This window comes from Styela clava, chromosome 10 (genome assembly GCF_964204865.1).
Source record: "Styela clava chromosome 10, kaStyClav1.hap1.2, whole genome shotgun sequence".
Lineage (NCBI taxonomy): Eukaryota > Metazoa > Chordata > Ascidiacea > Stolidobranchia > Styelidae > Styela > Styela clava.
In genome coordinates, this window is record NC_135259.1 from 3776784 (window position 1) to 3804170 (window position 27387).

Consider the following 27387-nt stretch of genomic DNA (forward strand, 5'->3'; position numbering starts at 1 on the left):
AGTAGTGATAAAGAAAAAATTTCAAAACAAAACCAATTGCATCGTTTGGGACGGCAGGCGCTATTATGTTTTCTGTGCTCAAATAACACAAAAATGATAACATATTTTGCTCATTCATGATAGTTTATTATATCACTATTACAATAAGGCAAAAACAATAAGCAATCAATGTGTCGTTTACTTTTAATATCAATTCGTCGTTCTATAAATCTATAATATACAAAATCAAATCCATTATGTCCATACTGTTTCTCTAAACTGCATAATAACTTTATGAGCGATAGCGGGGCGAGATCTGTGGTATGTCAGGTCTATCAAATAGCCCCTTTAAAAGATATCTGTATCTTCCTTTATCCATCACGTCGTTAACATGATGCAGGAACCAACATTCCACATCTTTGCCATGTCCGTAATCATACATTGTCTTCAACTTGACGGGGATTGGTTTGCGTCTTACAGTAAAAATAGATACGTGATAAATACAAACTATGCTCAAAACAAACATATGTGAGGTTGCTAAATTGCAACACCAATAGTTTAGTCGAAGATGTAACAATATGTAGAAAAAACGAAAGCTCAAAGGGAAATAATGGGAAGATTAGAAAGGGCAGCGGTTTGGCAAATCATATGATGTTATAAACGAGAATATCGGTCAGAGACCGAAGACTTATCGATCGAAAGTTAGGGGATCCCCCAAAACAGAAACTGCGGTTTCGATTCGAAAAATTCTGCAAACCCGAACTGGATTGTTTTGATTAGTTTTCAGCCAATATCAGAAATGTAGGAAACAATAGCCAACTCCCCATGTCGTCGAAATACTACTCGAGGAAATACTTTTATGAAGAATTCTGCAAATCCGAACTGGATTGTTTCGATTAGTTTCCAGCCAATAGCCTATTTCTGTATTTACCAATCCTATAGTTTGTGTCAAATACAACGGCGCTAACCCAGGTTGCGACGGCTATTCAAACACAGCCTAGCGATATTTTGGTGAGGAATTCTGCAACCCCGAACCTGATTTAGGGATATGGTCATTGCTTAAACTTTAAGGAGTAATTATAAGTAACGAGATACGATCTCGCGGCGTGTATCCTTCGCTCTGACTCAATAGTGTGGGAATTTTCTCGAAGGAAACTTGCGCATCGCGACGACGTCAAAGTTACAAGAGAGATATGGACAAGGCTCAAAGATCAATCACGAGATACGATCTAGCGGTGTGTATCCTTCGCTCTGACTCACTAGCGTGAAAACTTGCGCATCTGATACGCACACACACATTCAGCGCGTCTCGAAAATCTCTCGATTTATGAAAATCCAGATCTCTTCATCACTAATTAATTAATACCTCGCTAATTATACGACATAATTCATCCAAAATCAATAGGCTTCTGGTCCGAGATATGATGAATGCACATGCAAAATTTGGACACACAGACAGACAGACATACATACAGACAAATACCTATCAATATACTTACCGATCTTAAGATCGATAAGTAATAATTGCGAGTCATGGGTCCTGCAATTATCAATCTGAATCTTTACAGAACTAACAAATTTATAAAGGCGAACGGATTGTTCCTGCTGGTTTGTATAAATGTTTTTTTTGTTACATTTGGGCGTCTCCCACGAGCGTTGGTAATCGTTAACAGAATAAAGGTAATAGACGAAAAGCTAGCTTCAGATATTCGAAATTTCTAAATTTAGCTTCAATCATTTTTACGGGTAGCCTATATGAGAAATTGTAATCGTTTGTTTTTGTCACCAAACGTAGTTTTGGTTGTTTCACTAGATTATATAATATTTCTCATGTTGTTGCTGAATTTTCTTCTTCCTGTTGTTTATATAGCAATTTTGGTTTGAATTGTTGCATGTCAATCGTTATTTACTGGCATCTATGTCGCAACATTGCTTGCAACTCCTAAATCAATACTTTTACAATTTAAGTGCTGAGGTTAGTACCAAGTCAAATTGTATAAAAGAAAGCTTGTTAAAAATAGAATAACACATTAAACGACATTCTTTTTGCTGCAAGAATGTGGTAGAAATAAGATAGAGGATGTTAATGTGCTAAACAATATAGGCAGGTATGTGAAAACAGTAATAGGAGAGAATAGCAAAATGGTCGAATCACTTACTTGTACCACAAAAGGCCTTCGTTAGTTTTCCCAATTGAAACATCAATCGAAGCATCATCTTTTTTCTTTCCGTCCTTGTGTTCAGAAAACTGACCTAAAACTCCAAATGCATTTTCAGATATTCCTTCCTGATCGATTATCGAAAAATCTAAGTGACTTGCTACTTTATCGATATGCTTTGATATCATTTTGTGGATCTAAAGAAATGATGAATTTGTACAACTTAATCATTGTCATAACAAGTTTTAACTTAAGGGCAGTGGTGGGATTCAGTCGGTTCCCACCGGTTCTATATACCCGTCTCACGGAATTTTATTAGATCAGCGAACCGGTTAGCATGACTGGGACTGTCAATGGATTTTTGCATCTTGTCTGACACACCGATTTTGGAGATCAAGTAGCTCACGTGTTTTTTCTATTTCGATGCTAATTTTGACATAACGATTCTTACCATTATTTTGAAATGTTAATTAAAAATAATCAGTTTATTTGCTAAAAAATATGACTTTTTGTTAAAGAACCGACTGAAAAATATGAATTTTGTGATGGAACCGGCTGACGAAAATTTGAATCCCACATCTGCTTAAGGATCATTTTTAAATACCGAATGACTAAGAAAAATGAGATAGTTTGAGCGACTTGACATTAAACGGTAAACTTTAGGTAATACTATTGATGAGCGTTGCGTATTGGCGACAGTTTGTTTGATAAGGAGGAACTGGTAGAATGCTTCTAAATATTCAGACTTGAGAACAACAACGTAATAAATAAGAGCAGAAGTTTCAATAAGAAAAAAGACACAGGTTTCAAAATATTTATCTGAAAATTAACAGACAACAAACTATAAAAAACAACTCGATTTAAATGACACCGTCCGTTTCAAATTGATCCCACTGCAACAGCGTACTATTTATTTGGACCATAATGAATAATTCAGCATGCAAAAATATTGTATTTAGTCTGTTGAATATCCCGAAGGACGAGGTACATCTATCTATTCTTTTGAGTAACATTTATATAACATGAATAATAATTCATATTGTAGGATATGTGTTACCATTTCAGAGGCGCTCCAGAAGTATGTGTACCAATATGGAGGTAACTAATTTTGTTCGCCTATTTTACATCAAGTTGTGTAAAGGGACTGAAACCTATGGGCGTGGGATATATTCACTTGGCTAACACAAACAGTCCTCGAACTCGTAGTAGAACTAAAATTGGAATAAAATTGTGGTCTACCCCTAACCTAGTACACATACTACGGGAGTACCGTTTCATATAGAATGACAGTGAGCTGTTTACAATATTTTGGGCCTATTTCAATCGAATACGATTTGACATCCGCTTCCGCTGCTATGTAATTTACCAAGAAGAAAATTTGCACAAAGCACCAACACACGGGACAATTTTGCAGCAAAGATTTCTGATTTTTTTTCTAATTTATTGTTCTTTTTTTTATTATACTCACCCTAAATACTACTCCGGGCTGTATTTCCAAAAACATGTCACCGTTAAATTTACCATTTGCATCGACAAGGATTTTGATATTCTCGATTTGTGTTTTATTTGAGTTGATTAGAGAAATTTTAGTAGAGTTTCCATGGATATTGTTTACAATAATGATCTTTTTGCAAGTGATCTAAAATAATATCATGTTATAAATATTTTTAATTTTATGCGATTCACCATAACAGATTCTAGTAAACTTATCGCAACTTTATGACAAATTCTTTATGTGAAACAGTTTATCACAATTAATGTACAATATTACAAAAACAACTATATAGATAAACAAGAGAGCAATGCTCAAATATATATATGAACACGAAGATCAAAGCGAAGTAGTACCGATGTCTGATCTTTAACAGTAGACTAGCGGTACCGCTGTCTTCGCCTGGCCACCATATCGCGAACGCTGTACCACCACAGGTTGCGCAAGTTTTTATTTTGACAGCGTCATCGCACACACACCAAAAAAGAATCCCACAGAACCCACAGAAATTTATGACACAAATATAAAAAAAGAGCCTTCTGTCGACAAATACTTTCTTTAACCACTGGAAATATTAGAGCAGTTGGTCGGGTAATTGAAGAGAAATGCGATTTTTTTAAAACAACAAGAAAAATAATTCTAACGACAATAACAACAAAATAATACCAGTAAAAGTTCGTGTTAAATATAGTGTTGAATTAGTTAAGTGAGTACTCAACATACACGAATAGTCATGTTTCGATGCCAAAGAACAATTCCAATTTCATCCACAAATATTTTCTTTTTTTTTATTCCGGGAGTTCTTAAAATCTTAATTTTGCCATTAACAGTAATTCCATTTTCGTTGTCATCAATTAGGTTAAAAATCTGTCAAAAATAATAAATACTATATCAGGCCACGATTAAAAAAAAAATAATTTCAGGCATGACTGCAATTCGACCAAGGCACCCCTGCATTCAAACTACATAAGATCACAATGACTTCTGCGTCACGTAGGAATCGATCAATAGATTATCTTGGCCAATGTACTCCATCTATTTATTAATTAACAAAGCTCTTCTTCAATTGAATAGCTTTAGGTTTCTATGTTATAGGCAAGAACTTATGGTTTACACAATGAAGCGTCCAATCTAACTAATTTAACGGACAACTATACTAGCAATTGCGAATATACATATATATGTATTAAGACATTAATTTATTGAAATATCTCAAAACTCATTATCGCAAATATGAAATTTACAACTTTGTCCATTTAATCAAAATTTACAAGTATGACGTAATTACCTGTCCCTCATGCCCAGGCCAATTGAAGCAGATAGTTAGCTGCTCACTCAGAGTTACAACAAAATGTGGATCGCCAAAAAAACCAAACGTTGGTCTATCTGTTGAATCGCTATCGCCCACTATTCTAGGTAAAGCACCAAGCCTTGCGATTGCTCCTCTTTCCGGTCTACGTAAATCTAATTCTTTGAACTCACTGCCTTCTTCGGTCGATTCAATAACTTCGACATCTTCCTAAAAAAAAACAAAGTGTACCATTTTCTACGGCTTCTTATAAACAAAACAAAGGAGCAATGGTGCAGAATTTTTATTCAAAGACCAAGTAAAAAGGATGAGCGGTAAAACTATCATCATCAGGTAGCATAAAAAACTTTCCATCTTATTATAAACGGTTGGTTCATAATTTCAACGTCCTTTAGTTTAATATAAATTCCCACAGACCTGTTTGTTTTCCAAATCTTGTAGTAGATTCTCCTTGTCTTCGGGCTTCAAAACAATCATTGAAGTAATTCCAGGGGTAACAAAACCGAATCTAATTCATGGAATAATAATAAATGATTGGTATTTAAAAAAGGTGAGAAAACTACAATTCAGAAGATTTTATCAAGATATTAGTTGGCAAGTATATTCTTCGTTTGCAAAAATACATACAAAGTTTTACAACGTTATGATTAATCTCTAATTTGTTTTAATATGAGGTTAATATTTATTAAATTTTATGAGCATATCAGAGTACAAATTGAAAAAATTAAGATTCGATAAGATGTGGTTCACCCGAAATTTAGAGTTTTAAGATTAAAATGTTTCTCACTTACTCGAGAGATTGGTTTAGAGTTTGCTGTGTAAGAGTTTTTTTAACAGTATCATTGTTCTCAGCCGATATTCTTTTTAACATATGTTGAAGTTCCATAAATACGCTTAAACGTTCTGTGAAATTTTCTATCTACAACGAAACAAAGAAGACAGTTGATTTAAAGAGGTACATCGCATACTTCAATCCTATGTGAGTCGAATCAGGTAAAAACGATTGCACTGTAACATTCAATAATATAATGTTTATATATTCTACCAAACGGCATTATGTATATAACGTGTGAAACAATCATGATTGATTAACAAGTCACATATATAAACCTATTGTTTTATCATATATTAAAAGAGCAGTTTAGATCGATCTTCCATCTTACTTTAGTAGACTCTTCAATGCATTCGATGCTGGGGGCAGTCGGCTGAACTTCAACATCAAGAAAAAAGTCTTTCTCGTCTTTTCCTTTTCCCCGAACAGTGAAATCGAACATTTGCGCTGCAAATATTTGTCTGCGCCTTCGTTTCAAGTGAGGCCTAAACGCATCGTCTTTCAATTTTCCAGTGACTACTATCTCTGATCCATGATATAACACAGGAAACAATGTTTCGGATGCGGATTCAACCTGGAAGTGATATAAAGGTATTTCAAAGCTGTTTTAGCAAAAATCGGAAAAATTTATTGTGTGTTCACCCACCTGATCAGCGTCGTACTTTATCTCTAGTTCATGAAGCATAGGGCGAGCAAATGTCTCAAAATAGTCAGAAATCTATATATGTATGAATATATAAAATGCAAATTTATTTCACACATGTGACAATTTCTTTAACGGAGTTTGAGTAAGATAACTAGGGGAACAAAATCAAAAACATTGCAAGAATAATATAGATTATCCCACGATGCTTTACAGGAGGTTCAATCATCATTCTTAGCAAAAAGACTTACTTTTGGCGAATAAAAAATGACAACATCGGCAACGGCATATTGATGAAAATGAAAGTTAGCAAAATATGGTGCTCACTGCATTACAGTGAGAAGTTGAACTTCTAACCCCCTTAAAACTGTCAATTTTACAATTGTTAATGATACATAATATAGAAATATCAACAGATTATAGTCTTTCATAATCTCAATTGGCGACGATCTTGTGTAACTTGCTAGTATTGTGTCAAATACAAGTGATTCATCAATTTTATGTTGAATTGTTCTGACTATATTTTTCAAAATTTATCAGATCTGATCTACATACTTGGGAATCGGCGTCAATGTCTTCGAATATTTGTACTGAAGATCCATTATTCCTAGAAGCAATTTTCGCCAATGTGTCAGCATCGACAAGCGAGCCGAATCCAATTGTGTGAACCCCGAATGATCCGCTATATATAATCGAATAAGTTTTATTGTAATTTCAACATCTGTAAGATTAGGAAAAGGAGAACAAACAGAATAAACAAAGTTATAAATAAAACGGAGATTGCCAGAATATTGTGGACTGTTTTCGCCTTTCATAATTTTTCCCTTCTCACTTCTCGACACTTGAGTAAGCAGTGAAAATATAACCAAAAACAGCACAATCTTTACGTGAAATAGTGAATTCACTTATAAACTTATGAAGAAAGAGAGCGTAGAGAAAAATGCAAACTCACTTATTCGCAAGATCTATCAAACCGACAAGCTTTTCTGAATCTACCTCTCCTTCAGTTGGTCTTCCATCAGTCAAGAGCAATATGAAGTCGGATGTAGTGCGATGATTTTTTTCTGTTGCTATTGAAAAAATAAATCAATAAACTCTGTTCTCACAAAATAATTTATATAATAAAATCATGTTTAAACCAGAACTAACTTTCTGAAAAGTTCTTCAAAACATCGATAGCATATATGATTGCAGTCTCAATATTCGTGCTACCGTTTGTCTTTATATTGTTCAGAAAATCTATTGCCGAAGCTTTATTTTCATCCGTAGCGTATGCCATGATGCCATTGCCTGGATTCCATCGAGTAACATTGTTGTTGAACATAATAATGGCAAAGTGATCCTTAACACGTAATCAAAAAATAAATTTGAAACGCTAATGTTAGGAAATAAATGGAATGTAAAAGGGACAACATGGTTTCAAAGTCGATTTTGGAAATGCATTTTAATCAGTTTTAATCAGCTATAATATAATAAAAATACTCTGAATAGGAAGAACATATGCGGAGAAAGCGGTTTTCTAGCGTTTTATTAATATATTTAATTCAGAAGATAAATCGGAAATGTTTGTTTCACAAATAACGACACTTAGAGGTCGTTTATTCTTACGAATTTTTCATCGTACATGATTTTTAACTTGAATATATTTTCTATTTGAGTAATAAAACTTATAATGTCGAGTAATCGCAGAGTAACGGTATGACATTTCTGTAAACAAAGTCATGTTACAAAACGAAACCAAAGCCCCCTTTTATTTTGTACTCGAAACCCGGAAACGTTGGTTACATAAAACATTACATACAGACTGGACTATCATATCCTTGTTGCTCGAAAGTAAATAGTTTCTACTGTTTACAAAATGTGATCTGCAGAGCTTATATCTCAAGAAAATTCATTTTAAAATACATAATACCTCAACGCTCAGTCCATTCAAAATGATATCCATTGCTTTCCTTACTTGATTCATTTTCCGACCAAACATTGACGCTGAATTATCCAGCAAAAATACAACTCGTTTGCTTATCGTTTCCATATCGGCGGAAAGGAAATGTATGAAATGCCTAGAAATATATAAAACAAATTTAATTTGCATCTTCGAATATTTGAGCCAATTGTTTATACAAATTTCCATTTGTACATAAAATTGTGAAAATAAGAGTTATTAGTTGAATTAAAAGTAATTCAACCTATCTTTACAGTTTACAAATTTTTGACGTTTTTCGCATATTTCAGAAGTATATATCCCTGTATTTATCTAGTCTATTTATCTAGTCTTAACAGGAGAGAACAATTTTTTTTAACACACACTGGCTGGCCATGACAGCATGAAGTCAACGTTTAACGTCAAATAGTTAACGTTCAGGAACATAAATGCTTAACATAATCTAACTGAAACATGTTGTAATTCTCCTCTTAACAAAGACACGTCGATCCAAATATCACTTGAATGTTTTATGGCAGCTTTAGGATGTCAGGTAACTAACCAGCAACCACGGTATGCATAGTATTCATCTGCAAGTTTACCTCGATGATTTGCTCACGAATGTTTCAGCTTGATTGTATTGTTATTAGTAAAGTAGAAAGCTCCCAGAATCCACGGATGGTTACTTCTGATTATGGGCCGATTTAACCTTGACAAGCAAACATTGGCTTGACTTGTATCGACTTATTGTAATCTAGTTTTTTTTTTTAAATCCATAAATGTCAACTCACGGCAACAGGGTAGCATGACAATATCAAAATGTATAAGATCACTCTTAAATATTTTTAATGAGTAAAATAAGCAAAACTAAAGACAAATGTGACGTTACAAAACGGTAGACATGAACCAATCACACTCAACATCAACCATGAATATAGAATTAATTAAAAGCGTAATTTTTTTGGTTTTATCAATCAGGATTGAAAAACCCTACCGGCCTGATATGGCTCGCCGTAATTTTAATCTGTCTGCCGTGAACTTTTTCATTATACCTGTCATCCGCAACAATTTCATTTACTTCTTTGTCGCGATTTCTGGCAACATCATATTCAACGATAAATTTTCCATTCAATCCGAGAGGTGAAAGCTCCAGTTGTTCTTCGCGGGTTGGCTTGAAGGAAACGTGCGCAGTTGTTCTGAATAAAGCATTTAGTAAATAAAAATATGTTGTGTGAGACAGTTTGAAAAACTTAGAAATAAAATGAACCTTTGCTGGTCGACAGTTGCACCGGGCATCGTCATCATTCCAGGCAGAACCGATTGTTCTGTGTCAAACCCGAGCACCTTAACTTTGTCCAAAGGTCTCGTTTCACATATATAAACATCAATCAACAACTCCCCGACTGGTTGTTTCGTTTGCACAATTATCTCGTGACGGTACCTAAAAACCAAATCAAGGCGGTTTGAATGTATGAATTTTCAGAATTTATATCAGGTATCGTTAGCATTGATGCTTAGAATTAATTGAACAGGCGATAATAAATGGAGTCAGGATTATGCTGTTCTTCGACCTTAAATTGGGCAAATTCTACAGTCTCGTTTGCGAGGAATTCACCCTGTGTCCCAACCATATTTCAACTCTGGTCTTTGAACTAGCGTTTTATAGATAGATAACTAATAATCAATATCTACTCGAAATAATAATTAATTCTAAACAAAAGTGTAGGGTAGTGCTGTTTCCAAATATGTAACCCTTGAATATTCTACTCGCAGATTTGTTTTCTGTTTTTCAGGTCGTTCTCTGATGATCAATACAATGGCTAGTTTATTGAATATAAATGGTGTCTACAACAACAAAATTCGCAGGCTGATGTCTCATCCACGATAAACTTGAATCTATTACGCCCCACTAATTAAATGAAGAAATGATCCTGTGAAATAACAATACTAATTCCTTTATTCCTAATTCCTTTATCCTTGCAGAAGTCAATATCTAAGAATGAAAAAAAAACCTTATAACCTTAGCAACCAACATATTCCTATACCCTGTCTTTCTACCTTAATTAATTATAATTACTCATACTTATAAAGTTACTGATAGATTTAAATACTTATTGCAATCTGGACTACAATTTGGCAATAATAGGCTCTAGTTTGGGCAATGAAGTGGTCTAGCCCACCTCTTCATGCACCCAATTCTGGCAACTTTGGTTGGGCATTTTGGCATTTGACTCCATCTATAATCAGCTTGACAATATATTTTTTTATAAAGGTTTATCTTTACTGTTCACTCCCATTTATAAAATTGATCAATTTGGCAGTGGCAATCATGATAAATTTATTAATATGGTGTGGCAAGTAATTTTTATTTATTTATTTTTTTATTAACTACCAGTATGTAATTTTTCATGTTCCCTTTACTTAATAACTTCTATATGGTTGTGTGTGTGGGTGCGTGTGAGCGTGTGTGAAATATTTCAATTATTTTAGGTGAGTGAACACGTACCACATCTTCTTGGCAAAACCTTCCATCTTATATACATTCTGTACGTTTTAAACCTTATCTAAGGTTTTGTTCGCTCTCCTGATTTCATAATCAGTTTTTATTTATTTATTTTTAGCATTCATTTTATTGTTTTGCTGATTATGGAGTCGAAATAAACTTATTATTATTATTATTATTCAAACGAATATTAAGATGATTGACCCGAAAATAGGTCATAGAATAGCTGCAGTAGGGCGACCGCTAGGGCTCGAGCGAAACGGCGAATAGATCATGCATATTCCATATTTGTTATGAAACACACAACTTGTAAATGTGTACGGTTAATATACTGTATACAGAATTTCGTTTCAATAGGTATAGAAGTTCAAATATCGGCAGTTACTTCTGTGCGATAAGAATAGGCTAATACTTGAACACCAAGAGTTTTTTATTATTATCTGGGGTGTTTTCGCGGATCCGCATTTGATAAATTCAAATCTGAATTAGGTTCATCATGTCTCTAATGAAACCCGACCTGAGCCGATAAGATCAAGCTTACTTGACTTATTAAGCACGAAACCCGATCAGCGCAGAATCTAGTCAATGGCTTTTGGTTACGCTTGGTTAACTTCCTATGCTTTGTCATCGGTCTGGTTTATACCAAATACATTCTTCACATACATGCGAGAACGTAGTGGCTTGCGACGTGCGCTTTGGGTTTGTGCAAATAATGTATAAAATAGGTTATAGGAGCTGACTGGTGTTCAGGAACTGACGAGTGCAGCCGGTGAAGGACGTAATACGCTGTCAGAATACTAATGTTTTGCATTACTCTTAAAGTGCTTTCAGAGGCGATAGCGAAAACACCAAGGAAGCGGAAGTTTCCCAATAAAACTATTTAGCAAAGTTAATCCGGTTTGAAGTTGCATCAAATGAAGTCTCGTATCAAATAGAATATTGAGGCAGAGCTTTAATGAGAGATACATATCGCAAACGAAAGCAGTCACAAAAGCCGATTTCTTTCTCTAACACTAGCACAGGAACGTGGTTTGAAATTGGTCAGTAATCAGCGCTTGTGGCAAATGTTACGTCTGATCTCGTTTAATTAAAAGCTTTGATGAATAAGGATAATGTACCAATATGGTATTATGTCAATATCTACAGATAAAAATGAACTTTCAGTTAAGGTAACGCGTTAACCAGATATTAGTGCAAGTGTCTGTGGTTGCAGTCTAGCTGTAAATGAAATGTCAATATTGTGCGAAGTTGCATATGTATCAAATAGTGCGACCTAATGAAAACATATGATTACGCGTTTCATGAACTATGAAGTCTTACAAGTGTGCTTGAATTCAAATTCACGAATCAATAAATATATAAACATCTTAATATCAAACACAACATGTTTAGAATATATATGAAGTATGAAACCTTTAAATCGTTAATAAAAAAATGGTCATTACCATTTCTGCCATATTTTCGAATTGCAAAAAGTGAATGTAACCAAATGCGGTAATGGATGAACAGGTCCAACCCGTTACAACTCCGGCGTTTTCAAAAAAGATGTCATAGTAGTCCTCTTTTTGGACTTAGCCATAACCAATTCTTACTTGAAAGTCTTTATTTCAGATGATGTCAAAATTCATTACGCTGAATACTGGTAGTAAAATGCCAACAATTGGTCTAGGGACTTCGCTTTCCAAAGCCCAAGATCTACGAAATACTGTAAAGTATGCAATCAATGTGGGGTATCGACATATAGATTGTGCTGCAATATATGGCAACGAAGATATCATTGGCGATGCGATAAATGACGTCATCGGCAAAGGTGACATAAAAAGAAGTGATTTGTTTATAACAAGCAAACTCTGGCCTACATTCCAATCACCTGGACATGTTAGAGAAGGCTTAGCTCTAAGTCTTCGCAAGCTAAAGCTGGATTATTTGGATTTGTTTTTGATACATTGGCCTTTCGGATTTAAATACGATGGAAACGATATTAAACGAGACTTGTCATCGCCATTCGATGAGTCAATAGATTATGTTGATACGTGGAAGGTTTTTGAAGAAATTTATAAATCCGGTGAAGTTAAAGCAATCGGGATATCAAATTTTAACCTCGACCAACTCAGTCGTCTGCTAGAACATGCACATGTCATTCCTGCAATACATCAGATAGAATTTCATCCTTATTTGGATCAAGAAAAATTGCTGAACTTTTGCAAGTCCAAAGGAATAGTTGTCACATCATACAGTCCTTTTGCATCTCCTGGTAGACCATGGGTCATAAAAGCAGGAATAAACGTTTTCGATGATCCCGTCTTGAAAGAGTTGTCGGAAAAATATAAAAAATCAGTTGGACAAGTCATAATTCGGTACTTAGTAGACAGAGGCACGTCAGTCATTCCTAAAAGTGAAAATCCAAAAAGAATTCAGGACAATTTGGAAATATTTGACTTTTCTCTTGAAGACCCTGACATTGTCAGGATCAAAGAACTCGATCGGCATTTAAGGATAATGCCCTACAAAAATTCATTTTTCGAATCTCATAAATATTTTCCGTATGATCCCGCGGAACTCTTGCCGCAATAGACAGCAAATGTTTTTTTTTTCTTCAAATTTTCAAACAATATGCACTTTCTGGAAATTTTTGATTTTTTAAAGCTAATCTAATTCAGTCAGTCAGTAATCATTAATTTATTTTTTCACCATGCTGAAAATTACGAATTCTACATACACAATTTAAAAGAAATATATAAAAAAAAATCGCGTTTCATGGTGAAGGGAGACGCCGAAAACCAAAGCTGTTTATCGAGCGGCGACACCGTTGAGAAAGTCTAAAAATACGTGATAAATACAATAAAGTCCAACAAAAATATGTTATTTAATAAGTAAAACGAAAGAGCAATAGGCACGTCAAGGCGACCTGGTGAAACCAAGCAGTCGCCATTTCAATCAAAAGAAGGTAGACTCCAAGCGCCACAGTCTATGTAACCATGGTGATTATATTGCAAAATAGTTTGGCGGTGTTGACAATACGAGGTAACGTTAGACTGTGTGCATAAGGTTAAGGTGGACTGAATGTAAAGAGCACACACGGCGTACCAGCATAATATACTGTCAACTGTACAAGTTGGTGACATTTTTATGGCAGGAAGGGAATTGTATTGTTAACCCTGACCCTGTGCTTGCAAGAGTCTTAGAATTTACAAACAGGATTCGCGAAGACAAGAATATACATTGAGTTATCAAGCATCTTCGCCGAGGCTTAAAATACAGCGGACTACATCTACATTATACACCGACATTTATAACAATTGTATATTTTAACTAAAATAAAAATCAGCCTTTCAGTTAAAGATACAATACAACTGAAGCAAAACACTTTTATGCGTATAAAGTAAGCAATCTTGCAAAAATATATTTTTTTTTTCATTGGTATCTGTAATAATTTATTGGTTTTCCCCTGCACTCAACTATCAAGACTCTGTCGATGTTCTAACCATTAATAAGTACATTGTCACTCATTCACAATGTGATTATACTTATTGCAATTCTATATGTTATTTTGCATTACCCAGAAAATAATAATCGCATTTTTTTTAATGAAACTTTTTTTTTCCGAGGGTTCTATTATAAAAATTAAGTAAAACTTTTTTCACTTCTAATCGATTTCTTATTTTGAATTGACTTGTATAAAAACCAAGCTTGGTAGTCTCATTCAATCAGAGTTGAACCAGAAAAACATATCCAAGGACGGCGAATGAAGTGAAAAAATATTTGTCATCGCATAATGAATGCTAGCAAGAGAATATCTAACAAAAAAGCTGCATAAGTTTCAATTATACGACAAAATAATTTTTCCGTATACAAGCGTGCAAGACGTAAAAAAGTATTCCATGGGCATACTGGGTATGGGCATTTTGTGTCAATGCGGGTCTAGAAGTTTACGTAACAGCTAAACGTCTGTGCAATGAACATTGTTTCAGAGAGGTTCGTTTTTTGACTCTAAAGGGCAACATATGCGATATCATATTGAACCAGGTCTGAATGAAAAATCTCGAGCGGAATTATAAAAAAAAAAAATACAAGCTAACCAGGACAGAATCAAGTCAATCGCTATGCTGGTCATGCTTAACTCATTGCGGACGTTTATTTGTTTAAATATGTTTACTTTTCTAATAGCACAATCTGTAATCGATGCCCGGCATCGTGGAAAGCAACATTGTGTAAATAACGAATATCGGTAAGTAGTGACAGTTTGTCGATGTCCAGTTACAGGCTGAAGTCGTATAAGTGAAGGATAATACGCGAACAGCTTCAAAATATTCTATCAATAATACTGTACTCTTAAATTTCAGGTTAAGATTTGGCCAGTATATATCTTCATTAGTATGATTTGCAGTTACATCAAATAAGATTTAGTCGCATAAAAGATTCAGTCGGTTTTATTGTGATTAGATAAATTATTAGGGCAAAGTCAGGAGAAAAAATACAAATCGCTGGAAAAAAACTTTTTTTATTGTTTTTATCGGCAATGAAAAGTTTCATAAATATTTTCGAATTTCAATTCACAAAACACCAAATTTTTTTTTAAATCTAAGCACAACGCCTGCGGGATAATGTGTTGTGAAGAGAAATTGCCTGTATATATATATATATATTATTAGCCGTTCAAATATTATAATTGATCACGTTTCCTAACATTTTATTTAGTAAAATTTTTAAAATTCCAAAAAGTCGTTTGGGCAAAAAGCGATAGCCACCACAGAATATAGGCATTAAAAAAAAAAAAATTACGTATTACCTCTCATGCATTTTGGGCACTTGTCGTTCAGTTAGATCAAGGTAAATAAAATCGGTTACAAATAGAGCATGTTCCGATAGATAGAAATTTATCTCTTTTTGCATAAAGCCCTAAATGATACTTATTTAGACAAACTTTATTTTAGATGATGCCAAAATTCATTACATTGAATAATGGCAGTCAAATGCCTGTCATAGGTCTAGGGACTTCGCTCACTAAATCCCAAGATCTGAAAAATACTGTAAAATATGCAGTCAGCGTGGGGTATCGACACATAGATTGTGGTGCAATAAATGACAACGAAGATATCGTTGGCGATGCGATAAATGACGTCATCAGCAACGGGTACGTAAAAAGAAGCGATTTGTTTATAACAAGCAAACTCTGGTCTACGTTCCAATCACCTGAACACGTTAAAGAAGGTTTAGCTCTAAGTCTTCGCAAGCTTAAGCTTGATTATTTGGATTTGTTTTTGATACATTGGCCCTTTGGATTGACATACGATGGAAAGGATCCTAAACGAGATTTGTCATCGTCATTCGATGAGTCAATAGATTATGTTGATACGTGGAAAGTTTTTGAAGAGATTTATAAATCTGGTGAAGTTAAAGCAATCGGGATTTCAAATTTTAACCTCCTCCAGCTAAGTCGTCTGCTGGATTATGCACAAGTCATTCCAGCAATACATCAAATAGAATTTCATCCTTATTTGGATCAGAAAAAATTGCTGAATTTTTGCAAGTCAAAGGGAATTGCTGTTACATCATTTAGTCCATTCGCATCTCCTAGTAGGCCATGGGTCGTAAAATCAGGAATAAAGCTTTTCGATGATCCCGTCTTGAAACAGTTGGCGGAAAAATACAAAAAATCCGTTGGACAAGTTATACTTCGATACTTAGCAGACAGAGGAACGTCTGTCATTCCTAAAAGTGAAAATCCAAAAAGAATTCAAGAAAACTTAGAAATATTTGACTTCCTCATTGATGACCGTGACCTTGTAAAGATCAAAGAACTTGATAGGCATATGAGAGTAGTTCCATATAAAGGTGCATTTTTTGTATCCCATAAATATTTCCCTTATGATCTCTCAGAACTTCTGCCTATATAAACAACAATTTTTACCATGGTTTTCAAACTTTATGCATTTTCTAAAGTTTGTTTTTCTCTTGCAGCTAGATGAAATTTTTGGTACCTGCCTTAATCTAGACTGTATCTATACCTCAAACTACATTTTTTCATTCTCAACTTTATCATACTTTGTCTAGATAATTTTCTATGTTACATTCCATTGCTGGGAAATTAAAAATTACAGCTAGTTTTATTCAAAATTTCATTTCAAAGATACTACATGTCACTAAAATTTAATCTTCTAAATAAAAAAATTACTTAAAATTCTTAGAATTGAAATATTACAAATCTTGCTAATGCTATCAATATATGATCTGATTATTATAAACTATACTAATTTATGTTGGTGTATTTTTAATATTACTCTTATAGTTCAGTACCAGGCGCTGAGCATGTGTAACCTAAAAGATCAGGCGTTCCGAAAGCTGTAGAATAGGATATTATTGAAACTATCCAACTTACATTGTTCCTGCTGAGGATATTCATGTGTTGTTTTTCTCGCCCGCTATAAAAACGACATAAGCCAATAACTACAATAAACATGTTAAGAATCGGTATTTTGGGGGGCCAGAATACACACATCGTTGAGGTAGAGTTAGGGGTATGTGCATGCAAAGAACCTCTACTTACTTATAAGAAATTTCAGACTAGAAACTGCTTTTTAACCAAGTTGCTTATCAGACCTGAGTGGGCACATGGATCGCTGTGGACAATTATTGTTATTGGGGTTCACATCAGTACCGACGTGAATCGCTTTAGTTTTAGGGCGGATAATCACGGATCGGGTATTAACGGGCGGATATTAAGCCTCAAATTACTAGAATGCTAATTATTACTACTCTTTTCTTAATTTTTTTCTTTCATGTTTCCCCGCGTGCCTCAGGGCAACGATATTTCACACAGCTTTTGCTATTTTTATACAACTTACGGGACAGAATACAGAGCAATACTAATGCTGAGCAAATCCGGTGTTCAACTAGGGCCCAAGTGAATACTCAGGCTTGTTCATGAGACAAAATGTGTGCTGTCCCATTCCATCCCATTCTCTGGGATTCTCATGACATTCTTGACCAAATATGCAGCTGGAAAACGAATCTCTTGGAGTCCACATAAATTTTTTTTGAAATAATTAAAAGTAATTAGCCTTCTGGCAAAAAAATCAATCTTTTCCCACTGAAAATTTCAAAGCAATTTGTCCAGTATTCGAAGAAATAAGCGATTTTATTATGACGAAGGAGAAGAAAAACAAAAACAACAACATAATATTGGAACGATCGTTATGTTTTGTTCACTGACGTGTACAATAACACGAATAATGGAATGCAGCTTGAATTACATCGGTCCTTGTGTTGGGGTGTGACGATAACATTAAATCAAGTTTAGCAAAGATTTATATATATGTTAAGTAGGAAATGTTAAATATGAAGTAATCTTAGTGTTTGCCCTGTGTACGCTATGGATTTTTGGACCCCTAACTCTCTCAGAGGATTAGACCCCGAAAAACATCAAACATTAGGAAAATGCTTGTCGGAAATTAATGGAAAAGGTGAAATATTTTTTTTTTACGACAGCAAATCATTTTAATAATAATACTTTTACCCCTCACCACTCACTTTTGATGCGTTTACCCCGGCGAACTGCTTTCACAGTCAAATGTGATATTAGAAAGATGAAGAACCGACATATGGAAAATATCTATTTGACTAAAGATAGTTGGAATTCTTCCATGGTTGGTATTTCTTTGATTTGCATGTAAGTGACACACCTAATTTGCAAAGGAGAAAATTATTGCTGCAATATAGCCTACACTTTGTTGCGAGCAGACGGTAAAGATAAATATTAGAATGTAATTACAATTAAGAAACCAAGAAAAATTAGTCATTGCGTCATTATGATTTGCAATTATTATCGTATCCGTCGTTTTGTTCAACAATCATCAGTGATATGTTCGAATCGTATATATTACGAGGTTTGATGCACAATTAGTTTGTAAGTTCGTCTTTGCGCCAACTTACGGTAGTTAATTGTTTTGTAAGTTGCATGACGTACTATACAGAGTAGATAAAATGTTTGCATAGGTATTTGCATCGACTTTGGTAAGGATTTGGTGGTATATTGTCAGCAATCGACAGCATTATATGGATTGAATAAACGTAAACCGGACAGCGATCGGAGACCGCCGACTTATCGATCTAGCGGCGTGTATCCTTCGCTCTGACTCAATAGCGACATCGCGTAACATGCTTCTGGTCCGAGATATGATGAATGGCAATGCACATGCTAATTTGGAGCAGATTCGATCTCGCTTTCGTGAGATATCGCGTAACATACGATAGTGTCTAACAGACAAATAAATACCTAGCAACATACTTACCGATCGAGATAGATAAGTAACAAGTAAACTTCGAACCTCTTACGTTGAAAGGCAGTATATTAATCAACATATCTGCGGTGCAGTGCATACAACATAGTAGCTGGTTTTACTTTGAATCAAAAAAAATTGTTTTGTCGAGACAAACATTTTGTCCTAAAAATTGTAAATTTGATATTCGGATGACGGCTCGTTCTAACAACATCGAAATTGAGAGCGCAATCGACTTAACAGAAAATATGTTATTTTGTGCATGATGGTGGACCCAAAGCGCAGTACAAGTAAGTTTTTGTATTTCTAATAAATTCTAATTACTCACGTTTGTATCGGAATGGACCTAAATCCGGTAACAGATAAAAAATAAATAGGCTAGTCTACAGTAGCAAGCAGTTAAGTAGGTAAAACGTTATTTTATATTTAGCCGAAATCGCAACAAAGCGCATTTGTGTCGTAATAATCCGATTCGCAAGTTCATTCACGCATGCCTCGCTCCTGGTTCTATTTGAAACAAAAACCAACGAGTAGTGTTATCGTCCGGAATGACAACATTTTGGTAATCCCTTAGCATTATTCTTTCGATTCTTTACGATTTAATGGTAATACCAACACTGAAGATTTTATATTCTCGCTGATTGTAGCAATGAGCAAACCATTTTGTTGCAAACGAAAACGAAGCATCACACAGCTAAGCAATTTTGTGAGTTGTTTAAAAATGGGTGTATATTTGCAATACCTATATGTTATTTTCAAATAATTAGTAGTCTGGGTGATAGGAAGATTTTATGTTATAAGAATGGTTCACAGGACCTTCGTCGAACCACTGGAACAGCTACACCGAACCCAGTTTATGAAACACTGAACTAAATTATCCCTGTTTTGACTAATTGACATCATTTTTAAAGCATTTTTCTCTCAGCGTTCAACATGTCTAACCAGACTACATGAGATTCTATTCCGCGATTCGTATCAAACACCCTGTCGTTTCGGTCGAAATCGCTTAAACCGTCTGTTACTCTGGAGCGTAATACTCGAATATATATATATTGGTGTTACACTGCTGAGCATTCTTGCATATTCATCGATATTTAATAGTGATATGAATATATACCTAATACTACTTACTGTCCTCGCGAGCGTCTGAGCAATTGTTGATACTTCAAATTGAACAAAACTCTCTTGTTTGCTTCTAGATTTACTGAAGTCTTGAATACAGTTGTTGATTCCTCGCGAGCAGCGACGTGTCCGGCAGTTATCCCTCTAGCCTAAAAATAAAAGCTTTGTTTTAGCTTATTTCAAAATCGACTTAGCGAATCTGCATCTGGCCAAAAGTTGCCACAAAAAGCTTACTCTGGCCGCTTCAAATAACTTTTTTGCTTGCTCTTTCTCCTTAATTTCGCCAGGGTATGTTTCGTTGCCTATGGTCATAGAAAACTCTGTGATGAAAGAGTCCAATGGCATAATAACATTGAACTCTGCTGTCCTTCCAACCGATGCACTAAATAAAAACACGTTTTAATTTGCAGTCTGTTCATATCATCAAATCCAATTTATTTCTATAATTAGAATTCATGGTGTTCACATTGTCATTCTTAGACGACGCCCTATTAAATTTTTATAATTATTCTATTGTGGATAACTCATGAACGAATACCTTCACTCAGAATTGGTTTTTGAATTGGAGATCCAATACTCTAGATATCAAGGGCTCACTTGTTAAAAACGGTGCTAGAGACAGAAGTTTCAACGAATCTTGAGTTTATGTTGCTGACAATATGAAATGATTCAATATCCGGTGTTTCTTTTTGTCCTACAATCAATCTGCATTGCTTAAATATCAGATTGTTGGAACCTTTTAGACTCGCTGTAGATAATACAGAAAAAGAAAGTCTTGGTCATAAAAGTATTAGTGTTGGTGCTGCATTATCATCGCTATGAATATTTGTTATTAAAAGCTGGTTTACGAGCAATAGATTTTCGAGTTTAACAGTATTTGTTAATTTTAGAAGAATGAATGATTTCATTAGATTAATTACCAGTAATCGTAACTGTGCTGACAATTCCTGTCTGTTCCCCTTTTCCAGCAGAAACGGAAATTGAGAATGTTCCCATTTTTCCTTTCTTTATTTCAATTTTTCTCGCTTCTTCATTACGAACGTATCCTTTATCATCATTAGCTTCCATTGACAATTCTTTAATTTCTCCATTGTTTCGTACTGTGACGTTGACAGTTGCGTTATCCCCTGCTCTAAATCCACAAAGACGGTTAGGTTTAAAGGGCCAAATATATGTAATAACCACAAACTGGATATTATTCATAGAAATTATTTTAAATATTGACTTTGCATGAATATAAATAACGCGTAAATATTTCTGGTATTAGAAGTAAAGTTAAACTATTGTTAGAGATGAAAAAAAAGATACAAATATACATAAAAACCAAGTCTTATATACCTGAAAATTATATCACTGAACGCTGAGCAGTCAATATCAACAGAAACATATTCAATTTCAGCTTGTGAGACTCTCTGAAACCTGTATCCCCTATTGTCGACTCCTGTCAGCACTACCATCAGTGAATTCATTGCATGTTCACCAAGTGTGATTGCATAGTTGTCAAGTGATTTGTCTTCTATAGTGAATTTATAGCTTTCATCGGAATCACTTGATATGAATTCGACCTTCTTAGTAATATCTCCAGCTTGTTTGCCAAATTCATCAATAAAAACTACAACTTTGTCTGTCGTAAGAGCTTGACCTGATAACAAAAATTTAGATCGATTCCAGTAAAATGATGAAGTTTATCTGAAATGAATACAAATCAACATGTTCAACTTGAAATAATCATCGAATCCATGTCTCGTCTTCCACTCTATTGTTTATCAGGATGATATTTTAGGTTACAACAATAATTCAAATAATTCGTCAAAAATAAAATGATATTTGAATAAATTGGTATAGATTACAGGTCCAAAACTACAGGAACGTGTAATAGGAAATACGTAGTCCACACATTTCCGTAATGGTTTATTTAAATAATCCATTTTTCTCGATGAGCCTACTAGAGGATTTGATCCAACATTGTTGTGTCTTGATAGAAATCAACAATAAGGAACGTGACGCAGAAAATATATGCAAAATTCCATAGAAATGACATTCAAGTAAGTTTATTTTATCACTGATGATTGTCGATTCATGTTCAACTGTGAATGTCAATACTAGTCAGTGGCAGGACTGCGTGTACTGCTGAATGTACCGAATCGACATTTTACTGACATATGCAGTATATTGCACAAGGTGAAAATTTGGGCTGCTGTGAAAATGCAGTAATCGCAGTTTGTTAAATTATGTTCAAAATTTATTTAAAAATGAAAGCCCTGCTACCTTCAAACCTCTCTATTCTCGTTTTCCTTGTTTTTGCATCAGTTATTTTTCTTCCCAATGTTTTAACAAATCCTTTTGTACTCTTAGCAGAAATCTAAAATAATATTTGAGTTTGAAAAAACTGAAATTTCATTCCGAAACGACTATTCCAAAATATGCACGTGAATAATTTATAACTGATTTGGTATGAAATACGTGGACTTTTGGCTCTTCGATTTACAAGTAGTCACCACTGTCGATTTGGTTACTTGAAAATTGATTAGAGTTTGCTTCCATGAAACAAAAATGACCAAATTGTACAATATATTGATTCTGGCAGTGTCGATTTAATAACGCTATACCATCGTTATGTCATTGTCCATGACATGAAACTGAAAACAACTTTTATGATGTCATTCAACGATAATGGATGTGTGATCCACCAGTTTCTTATTGGCAGAGGAACTCCATCACGTCCTAAGCACATTTTATATATAGGCATGTTTGATTAAATTTTTTACGAATATAAATCATCGTATTAATCATACGTCCAAACATGTAACAGTATTGCCCTATAGGCATTGAGATGATTTCAAAAATTGAAACTACATCAAAACATTGATATCAAATTGTTACGCTGATTTCAATATTTCATGTTTTAACATTCAGGATTTGACACATACTTTCTATTTCGTGATTCATTTTTGGTACCTCATTTTGAAACATTATTATGAGCTGACAAACAACTTGTATTAACACAGAGTACAAATTTTCTGTAAATATTAGGCGGACTACATCATGTATTGTATAGCACTTTAAAATTGTATACGTTTATATGGAATGTGTTTTACCTTGATGCTGCATTCTGATTCTGCACGTACATTTAACTTATATTGTCCAAAAGAATCATTCACGGCTGCGCGATGTACTCTCAGTTTATCTACCATAACCTCACCCTGGAAATATTAGGTTAAAGCATTATAATCACCATGGAATTGTAACAAACAATTCTCACAAACCATAGTTTCATTTATTTACCTCCAGTTTTACTTTTGTACCATTCGGTTTGAGAATAGTAAGAGTTTTACAATCACCTTCCGATTCAACATATATCTCTTTCAAGGTACTATCTACATAAAATCTGGCATCCGTAGTTCCTTCTAAAAATTTATAATTCTGTATGTTATTTACGGTTTTTTTTTCAAGCATTAGTTTAATTTTAATATTGAGCCTGATATATTAAAATTATTTGAGTTTAGAAATGTTTAAATTCAGGTATTTATGCGAAAAGCATTCGATATATACTTCAGTCGATTTAGGGTTTTAGTTACATGAAAATCTAATAAAAACGCGCCAACTTTATTACTTTTGTATTTTGCGTAAATTATTTAATGTAACAGATCAAGAGTTTTCTTTATTTATCTTTCTTTATTTCTTATTTATCAAAAACTTCTAATAACTAGAAGTATAGGAACTGACTTACTTTTAAATTTTTTTATCAAAAGAGCCTCCAATCCTTGCTTCAGCGTGCTTTCGATCACTTCAGTGGCTTTGAAAATATTGCTTTTGGACACGACTAATATTCTACCTCCAGTACTTTTAGCAATATGTTCATAAAGTTTATAGCCGAGTTTAAGTGCCGAGGAGTTTCCACAAACGCGACTTTCATATCCACGCGTACGCCTTCAAGTGATAAATTAAATTCGTAGTTAAGTATTATATGAAGCGGCAATTGGATATCTAACCCGTTTGCATATTGTTGTATCTGATATAGGTATTGTCAATGCGTATATATATAATCTACTTCCAATGCATAAGTTCCGCACTTTTATAACAAAATGCCAATATGAACCTTTAGGTAAAAACATAAGACATTGCGATAAAACATATAGAACATAAATATGCGCGTTTTTTTTAAAGGTTTTAAAATTTATAAAGAAATTTTGATGCTATAATAATGCTTCCACAAAAAATTTCAGCCTCGAGGGGCAATTGTAGAGTTAATTACATGTTGTAAAATGCACGGGGAATATTTTCATTTTGTGTAATGGATAATTGAATAATTTCGAACGAAAAAAAACAAAAATCATTTCATCAAATTCTGCACGATTATCATTATTACGTTGTTATTACGTTACTATATGTACTGTACAAAAGTCCAAAATTTCATGCAGTTTTGTGCTGTGAGTGCTCATGTGAAAATACATGATAACTTTAAATTTATTTCCCATTGACACCAACTGAAAAGCACTACTTAGTCGACTTAGTTGCGTCTCTTATAGACAATTTGCTGAAATAAAATTCTTCAATCTATCTTACCTGGCGCATACTGTCGTTGACACTCGGTTCGTTAAAAGGAATGTGACTTTTATGTCCTTTTGTTTTGCTTGTGCAATCACATTATCCTAAAATTAGCAAACATTGTAGTTGTTAGATATGAAGTTTAAAAAAATTGACAGACAAAATATTGTTTTAGTGAAATAAGACGTTACGATACAAGTCAAATACAAAGATAGCAAAAAAATATGACGTAATTTACTAACTTGCAATTCCACGTCTTTTGCATCAATATCAGTGATAACAAAAATAGTTGAACCTGCATTACTATTTTCAACAGCTAACTGAATTCCTCTCATACTTAGTTCAGGTGCATCTCCACCTCCATGTGCGTATAATCTAATAAATAAATAGAAACATGTTGTTTGTACAAGATAATCATAAACGAAGTCAACACAGCGATTTTACTAAATTGCTGTTGCTGTGTTGTTGTTGCGTTTCTTGTTGTTGTGGGAATAAATCGCTCTTGTTCTAAACTAATAAACCAATTGTTTTCAAAGTTTATGGTTGATACCGCTACATGGCTATTTATTACTCCTTTTGTTTAATTTGTTTTTGAGAGTCATGCGACTCGATATCTCAACCAAAATTTTACTACTCATACAAACATTTACAACATCACGTGATATTACTCAATGCTCAGCTGCGTTGTTATCGGTACCGATGTGAATTGCTGCAGCGGTGGGGTTTGATTCACTATTTTGATATATTGTTATTGGATGATCATACAATGAGTTTCAGTGTAATCACTGTATATTGAAATTTCGTGTCCATAAACCTGGGGATTATTTTTTTTTTTTATGTAGTATTTTATAGCTATTATCGCTGATAATTTTATTTTTTTATCAAGTTCATGATAGTCACTGCATATTATTATTATAATTTTCACGAAATGCATTTGTGGAAATGCATTTAGCAAATACTTCAGCAGAAATTCAAAATTTAAACTATAACAATTTGTTAGAAACCACGTCAGTGCAACTCTTCAGATCTTTTAAATAAATTTCATTTGTCTGATATAACATATATGTATATTACTTGTTAATAGCCCGCTTAAAAGCATCTGGATCATGTGTGACGGTCAAAGGGCCAACAGTAGGATCGTTGAAAGGAACAAGAACAAAATTTTGTGGCTGATCAAGAGATCCTTGTCGTTCGTCAATAATATTCTGAAAAAACGTTAGAGCTTCAAAATACAAAGTACTATAAATGAAAAACAATCATTCGGTGTATATATTGCGTTAGTGGGTGGACGGAATTATGCAATAAAAATAAGCAAGGTTGGTTTGGGTCGGTTAAAAACATACTTAATATTAAACGAATCAACTGCGAACGATTAGTGTAGTAGATCTTTATAATGCCATTGTGTTAGTAAGTTTGAGGTCTTCATCCAATAACAGAATAAAATTCCATTCACGTACATTTCATAAAAGCATCAAATAAAAATGCAACATTTTTCTATTTTGATAAAATGATAAAGGGTGAACATCAGCGATAAGCTGCTTCAATTATAACATTTAATTCTGCAACATATTTATATGAGTTTCTATCAAGATTAACTTCAGAGCCATTTTTGTATCTTGCAATAATGAAACAAAAACTAGTAAGTAGTTTATGACTTACAACGGCTCGTTGCTTAGCGGCTTGAATTTCACCACTCATACTTCCAGTATCATCAATAGCAAACGCGAGAGTTGTTCCAGAACCAAGACCAAGAAATTGGCCGAATTGAAATTCGCCGATTTCGTTTCGAATTCTAAAAATAATGTAATCAAAACTTCTATTTGAATTAGAATAATAAAAAAGTGATTTTAAATATCAAAATTTGACTTAAAATATTAACTTTGAAATTGATGATAAATTAGTAACTTATATAGAAAATGTTCGATATTAGAATTAGACTCACCTTGCAAGTTCATTGTAAATAACTGCTTCTAACTGACTTAAATTATCATCCTCAATACATCGGTATTTCTTCCATTTTTCTCCAGAAAACTCATCCGCACCGTTGTACAAAAGAACTGCAAATTTTTCTCGAGCAATATTATAACTTCCAGCTTTGGCATACGTGTAGACGAGGTCACGTAACACGACCCTGTCAGATTCCAGGATAGCAGCTTCGTTATGCAGAGTTTTTTTCTCACCATTTCCTGGGTCGGAATACAATATTCTTGTTATTGTATCTTTGAACCCAGATGATGAGGCGTCTTCTCCGTAATATGTGATAAACAAATTTTGAGCAGTGGGCGGATCAAGTGCTTCTGGAACAATTGGTGCTTGTGTACCACGAGGATTATCAGCAAAATATATTGCTGCGTATTCCACAAATGCGAGCTCTAAGATTTTGCGAAACGGGGTGCAATCGGACGACAAAGAGTGACTATTAATTATACTGTCACCACTCGTCTTTTGGACGAGACCACAGACTAAGACGAAACATACAATTCGCAACATTTTGACGTATTCATGTACTCAAAAATTTGTTTCAAACTCCAAATCTCCAAACAATTTAATACTATAGTCTGTACCAAGATAAACTAGAAAATATAATGAAGTTGAAATAC

The 27387-nt window shown here is 34.0% G+C and overlaps 1 protein-coding gene across 1 annotated transcript; it reads right to left on the reverse strand.

The window, feature by feature from the left end:
• Window positions 1-3: 3 nt before the first annotated feature.
• LOC120338108 (inter-alpha-trypsin inhibitor heavy chain H3-like) lies at window positions 4-27319 on the reverse strand. Its single transcript, XM_039406044.2, has 29 exons — window positions 26730-27319; window positions 26447-26579; window positions 25862-25992; window positions 25030-25162; window positions 24806-24891; window positions 23970-24169; window positions 23525-23646; window positions 23338-23442; window positions 22508-22601; window positions 21578-21881; window positions 21160-21371; window positions 20837-20987; window positions 20474-20621; window positions 20249-20388; window positions 9603-9776; window positions 9388-9531; window positions 8327-8474; window positions 7564-7756; window positions 7367-7484; window positions 6970-7096; window positions 6418-6489; window positions 6103-6345; window positions 5731-5858; window positions 5357-5447; window positions 4919-5149; window positions 4354-4497; window positions 3607-3777; window positions 2139-2335; window positions 4-452 (listed from the first exon to the last, which is right to left on the reverse strand). The coding sequence occupies exons 1-29, from the start codon at window positions 27275-27277 to the stop codon at window positions 272-274; spliced, it is 4869 nt and encodes a 1622-aa protein (XP_039261978.2). The 5' UTR covers window positions 27278-27319; the 3' UTR covers window positions 4-271.
• Between the last annotated feature and the right edge of the window lie 68 nt (window positions 27320-27387).